Below are 6,507 nucleotides of genomic sequence, written 5' to 3' on the forward strand. Positions count from 1 at the left end.
CAGTCTTTTCGACGTTTATGTATTTATCATGATATAAATAGTATTATCATAGTATAATATAGTCTAATACTTATTCTCTACACAGTGTATATAGTAATAAGAGTAGCTAACAAGGCCACGAGCAACTTGTGCGTCAGAGAACTAAAGAGGATGGTAAAAAAAAGAACTGCAAATTAATGGAAGTCTGGAAGTCGAAGCACATTTATCGAAGTACATTTCGGAAGTATACTGTATACTGGTGTTGGTACTTACAAGCCTACATCCCTAAGTGGCAGGTACACGTCGACTCTTTAGAACGTTACGATTTGATTTGCACGAACGTACATATAAATATATATCAGTTATTTGTCATAGTATGACAAATCCCACCATACAACCAACCACAGTCTACTTGGATCGCTAATAAAATGCTTTTGTTGTAAGATGGTCGTGCAAAGCGTTCGTTTTACTGGATAGATAAAATCTCACTGCCTAATCTGTAACGTTAAGAAAGCCAAAATATTTGTAATGTAATACTGAAACAGTGCAAAAAAAGGTAAAAATAAATAGCGCGACGCTGAATCGGTTACTACAGCTGTCGGGAGTATTACGCAGCTTGCGGTCATCAATCACTGATTGTGCACAATTTTCCTCGACAGCATTTTCTTCTAAGAGGACACAGCCAGATGCCCGCGTGCCCATTTTCCTCTCAGCACCAACAATCTAAACAAAAACAAAACGTGGAGCTCAAAGTCAACGCACGTTTTATATAATATATACATGTTTGCTACAAATGCTAAAGTGATGTTCCTTAATTCCAGTCATGTTTATAAGCGACCATAGTTAAAATACAAATTGGAGACTGCAGTAACAGTAGGCCTACTGCAAGAGCGCTGAAAAACTCTCCACGACGTGAGGAAAGCATAACGCGCCCACTCCCTTTTTAACAGAATAGCTCATGCATTTGAGTGTGGTTTAATTTCACTAGCCCATTTAATGAGCTGTTAATATAGTACAGATCCCCCTAGGCAAGACAGCTCCTAGTTGCTTGCGAGTCAGTTTAGAAAAAGACCCAAATAACAGCCGTCTAAGAGTTACTTGTTGGTAAATTGACCTTTTTGCTCACATATCTGTAACATCACTATATAAAGCCTCTTGATTTTGTCGCTGATAGATTAAAAATAATAAATAACGGAAAACCGTGCATTACTCTCTTTCACGTATTTCCATCAGAAAAGTGGATATCGAAGACCAGTATGCACAAGTAATGCACAAAAGGCTATAAAATATATTTAATATTTTGTGCATCTGTTTAGATAAAGTGCGCAGGACCTGTCCACAATCAGAAGGAAGGCTGTATATCTCTGCTCCTGATTGGTCAGCAGTATGAGGCCACGCCTCTTGTAGTTGTGGACATTATTTACATGTTGAGCCTTAAAGTACAGTAAGTCATGAAGACTAGAAGCACTGGCAATCATTCACACTTTAAACTGACCATTTAGATGTAATGTCCTCGTATTCAGACTACTATTTAGGCGGAGACATGATTCTCAAAGGTAAATTCTGTCAGGAGGAGCAGAAGGTTGTGCCTTTGCCGTACCAAAGAGAGACCAAAGGGAAACTAGCGACAGGTACTCTGGACCATGTTACTAACATCCATCTTGCATCGGATGTACACTGTAAACCGAATGGGTCTGGGGTGTGTTTCTCAGGTTCCGTACTCAGTTATGAAGGAGCCTGTGGATATTGTACAGAAGCTGAGGGCTCAAAGGTGCCTGCTCAGTTCACCAGCCCGCTACACTCAGGAAGCGCCTCGTTTTTTCTCACGGAGTCTTTTTTCCACAGCGCAGGCGAAGACCATCCGTACAAAGGAAACGGGAAATCTTCACTCTCTTACGACAGTTACCAAAGTTATACTCCGTCTCAGGGGAGTTTAAAAGCCGCATCTTGGTCACAGGACACAGAAGGTGTAGTTAACACATTCGACTGGATGAAAATAAAAAGAAAAAGAACCAAACGTAAGTTTTTAGAGACGAAAGCTCAACGCTAAAATATTCTTAGATGTAGTTTGCCTCACTTATGGCACGTGTTTAAAGGTTTTGAAATATGTTTTACAGGTTGTTCATTAGCTTGTGGATTTACCGAGGTTGCTACAACAGCTCGCACAAATTTCACCACCAAACAGTTGACAGAATTGGAGAAAGAATTTCACTTTAACAAATACGTCACCAGGTATAGAAGAGCCGAGATCGCGAATGCACTACACCTGAGTGAGACGCAGGTGAAGATCTGGTTCCAGAACAGAAGAATGAAGGAAAAGAAGAGGGAGAGAGAGAGAGAGGGCCTCGCGGTAGTCAGCCATGCCCGCCTGGACTCCATCTCCTCGGAGCTCAGCTCTCCGGCGAGCACGCCACCTTGCTCGCCTGTCTCGCTCTTTGCACTGGCGAGATAAAGTGCCTCCAAATCAAATACAGTTCGCATGTTTCTACCGTAAAGCAAAAGCTTTTTGACAATTATTTGCTTGCACTTTTTAAATTAACTGAATGATAATAATTTGTATTATATTGTTAAATTATTATTGCGTCATACTGTGCCTTTTTGGTAACTCTTTGGTGTTAGCAAGGTGCCTCAAATGTAATTTTCAGTGCCTTTAAAATTTGAAATATTAATACTATATGACCTAATAAGTACTTACTTCTTTTCTAAGGGATATATATCTTTAGAAAATGATCATAATGATGAATAAATGGAATGACCTACTCAGCAAAAAAAAAAAAACAATAAAAACAATAACATGGTCTGGATGAAGATTATAGTCATAATAAATGCAACTAAATCTGACATTGTTGTATTTATTGTTCATCCCTATGTGTAAGAAGCAGCACGCCCTTTATGGATTCATATGGACACATACATATTACATAGCACATTTTAGTGGACTACATCAGTATTTGTTTTCAAACCATAATACCATTAATACTTTTTAACAGTGCCCTTAAACCAGGACACAGCTGTAAATGGATATAACAATTCCCCTTTTTTCACTATCCAACTCAAGAGCTTGATTCACAAACTTGATATAAGCAGACAAAGTTTATTTATCCTTTACTTATTATTGGTATCGGTATAGATTAGTGAAACATTAATGCAGACAGTGAACAAAGCAAGCTTTGCATCTTTATTTCCCCTCACAATTTAATACACGTGTACAGAGCTCTACATGTGGGCTTCCATTAGTGGCTAATGTGGTGAGTACCAGACTCCCCAAGGTGCTGCTAATGGCTAAGAGAAGGCAGCATCACTGACCCCCTCTCACCTCTGTTTCAGAGATAATGACTTTCCTACCAGGATGAAGTGTGATCCAAACACCAAAATCATAGGAAGATTGGCTTTACAAAACATATAACTTGAAAAAAGAACAGTTCAGGTTTGTTCTACTTATACTACTAATGTGAAAATTGTGTACCAGTTCTATGGTCTAGTTACAGCTTAAGGAACAAAGCTCCAGGTATCATGTTAACTAAAGTAAAAAAAAAACAATGTTGTGACTTTAAAACCTTTTATTAACAATCTGTACTGAACCAAGAACCTTCTATTAACAATCTATAAACAACCAAGGACTGGTTCTGCCTGGCAATGAAGACTTCACACATATCTACACTTCTGTCAAGTGTGTGGGTCGATTAAAATCTAGAAAATGATTTTAAAAAATTAATTTCTGAAGAAACTCCAGCACTGGTGATTTCGTACAAACAGAAATCTGACCACTGTTTTGATGAAAGACTTTGGTTTATACCAGTGCTTCTCTGTTGTGTGTTGGCACAATCTGTCCAGCACAGTTGTAAAATTTATTTTTTCCCCACAAACATGATCCAGTTCATCAGGTAATTATCGATCTCTTAATTTCTTGGATTGGGAATACTGGAAATTCTATGGGAATCAAGGTTACTTAACATCATCTTAAGACGTAGTATTTTTACTGTAATTCATTCAGTGTTCAATTCTAACACCTAAGAAACTCCAAATACCATCTTATATTTACCAAGGAAACAAACAGGGCTAGTAGAGAATAGTTGCAATGTTTTATTGCCCTGACTTCTCCATTAACATCTTATAATATTCCAATATTACGTTTCAAATGCATTAGCATCGTGAAGAAGAAAAAAAACAAACAAACAAAAAAAAAAACAGGAGAGAATTTTTCATTATACTGCTTTTGACATTCCTATCATTTTCCTCCAAGATGCACAACACCTTCAGAATGTGTTCGGCTCTGCTGTTGATGATTTATTCTAATCATTAGGAGATTTAACCCAGTGAGCGTGATGTTGTGGCTCCCTTTCTCGGGGACTGCCCTGCTCCCGCCGTCTCCTCCAAACTGACAGACAAACTGATCACGGAGGAAAGCTGCCATCAATTACTGCAGCAATGTCTATACCGCTCCGCACACAAATACCTCACACGTCTCCCGCTCCTTCAGTCGTATCCATATGGACATCCTTTATAGCATTTTCCCAGGGAAATTATGACGGAATAAAATGCATCTTCATTTGTCTCCTACAGTGCTGTGCCCTGTGTTGAGAGGGATCCGGTCTCCCAGGATCTTACACTACATCATCATATTAGCCCTCCACCATACTGCGAAATAGATTATTATAGAAAATGAACCTGGCCTTACTATAAATTGCAACTATGGATTCTGAGAAACACGTTATTTTGTTTAAAATAGTATCTAATATAATTAGTTCTCTAATTTATGTAAAGCTACAAGTGTGCCTATTACAGTAGCAGGGTTTGGAATTTAATCTGTCCACGGGATAAATAATGGTTCCCTGTGCTTTTCATTTGTAATCCTAGACACATTATTCCAGTAAAGTAGCCTGTGACCATTAGATATGAAAAATGGTTAGAGGACAGCTCCATTCATGAGTTTGGGTTTTAAAGTTAACACTCCCTTCAGGATCGTGAGTTTTAAAATGGGTAATTAAACAACTTATCATGAGCCGGAGACACTTTGAGCATACGAGAGTGTTTCTGTGTAAATGCTCACCTGAAGAAATCTTTATCATACTCACTGGCCTAGCCAGGTGGCTACCAGCTTCAGAACACATCTTCCCTTCCGAGCACTAACACAGCCCTGGGCCTGTTAAATTACAGCCCATTACAAAACCTTCAGGTCCTGAACTATTTAGCAAGCACTGTCAAACATAATATTATAATATTGCATGCACATTCACACACCTGAATTGCTAGCACATATCAAAGCTCTTACAGCATTGCACAGACCCCCTTTAACTTTAAAGAAAAGTACATACATTCTGGATTCAGTTTTTGTATCATCATTAACATTTGGAAAAAATGCGGAGGGCGTGCATTTAACATGTTATTTTCTTTATAAAGAGAGTTTTAATATCCAGAGTAAGGCTTTAAAGATGTCATTTGTTTATATGTGCACTTTACTCTCACTGGCCAATTTGTTAGAAACCGCTACCATGTAGCTACATTTAATGGCCACTTTGTTAGGTATTTATTGGGTAGGTATACACTCACTGGCACTTTATTAGGACCACAGGACCCTGGCGGAGTACTTTTAACCCAGCAGCTACACTGAGACGGTAATGGCATGGTTGTGGGTGTTGTGCTGGCATGAGTGAATCAGGCACAGGGTTATTGAAGATTTTAATGCATTGCTGTTACCGCTGGGTTCCAGAATGATCTGCCATTTCAAAAAGTACAGAAAGCTAACAGTGGTCCTGTACTCGGAAATAAAATATTTAAACTAAAACTAAAATTAAAAGAAATGAAGAACGGCCCACACACATTGTGGCTACAGTTGTGTATTGTTAAATAAAGAAAACACAAAATGATACCAAATGAAATGGTGGTAAGAGCATGTGTACTCTATAGTTACATTATATACTAAGGCATAGAACTCTTATTAAGACACTAATCCACAGCTTGCATTTGTACACTTAATGACCACCAAGAGAGATATAGAGAGAGAGAAAGAAAGAGAGAGAGAGTAGAAAGAGGAGAGAGAGAGAGAGAGAGAGAGAGAGAGAGAGAGAGAGAGAGATTGTAATTCTCAAAGAAGCACTAGATGCTAGTCTAATGGCTACCCAAAAGCCCACTGAAAGTGACAGTTGTTTGTGTAAAGACTATCGATGTGTTTGTGGACCACATATTACTCTAATTCACATTAAGACTTCCTCGCCTCTTGCAGTTCTTATGGAGAGGGATCTTATGAAGACTTAAGGCCTCTGTGATGAGATAACGGACTCATCATGAGTAGACCTGAATGGGTAATTAGTGTTGGTGAGTAGACTCCATTATGATATATGTTACAGTCACACAAAATGGCTGATGAGACTGTGTGGTTGTCTCTGTGGTGTCCCAAGACTGGGAACTGATTGCTTTCATTAGGAAAGATGAATCTCAGTGGACTCATAGACTCTGTGAATGCACACACACACACACACACACACACACACACACACACACACACACACACACACACACACACACACA

General features: G+C 38.8%; 1 protein-coding gene across 1 annotated transcript; it reads left to right on the plus strand.

Moving 5' to 3' along the window:
* Nucleotides 1-1,401: 1,401 nt before the first annotated feature.
* Nucleotides 1,402-2,789, plus strand: LOC143512476 (homeobox protein Hox-D1-like). The gene is made up of 2 exons (XM_077002850.1): nt 1,402-1,997; nt 2,097-2,789. The coding sequence occupies exons 1-2, from the start codon at nt 1,487-1,489 to the stop codon at nt 2,429-2,431; spliced, it is 846 nt and encodes a 281-aa protein (XP_076858965.1). The 5' UTR covers nt 1,402-1,486; the 3' UTR covers nt 2,432-2,789.
* The last annotated feature ends 3,718 nt before the right edge of the window (nt 2,790-6,507 follow it).

The sequence above is a fragment of the Brachyhypopomus gauderio genome, chromosome 4 (genome assembly GCF_052324685.1).
Source record: "Brachyhypopomus gauderio isolate BG-103 chromosome 4, BGAUD_0.2, whole genome shotgun sequence".
In the NCBI taxonomy this organism is placed as follows: domain Eukaryota; kingdom Metazoa; phylum Chordata; class Actinopteri; order Gymnotiformes; family Hypopomidae; genus Brachyhypopomus; species Brachyhypopomus gauderio.

What these genes read in the sequence shown, in the direction of transcription:
- LOC143512476 (XM_077002850.1), top strand. Translation starts at nt 1,487, where the DNA reads ATGTCCTCGTATTCAGACTACTATTTAGGCGGAGACATGATTCTCAAA. An exon ending in AAAAAGAAAAAGAACCAAAC is followed by an intron (nt 1,998 to 2,096) that starts GTAAGTTTTTAG and finishes TATGTTTTACAG; the next exon opens with GTTGTTCATTAGCTTGTGGA.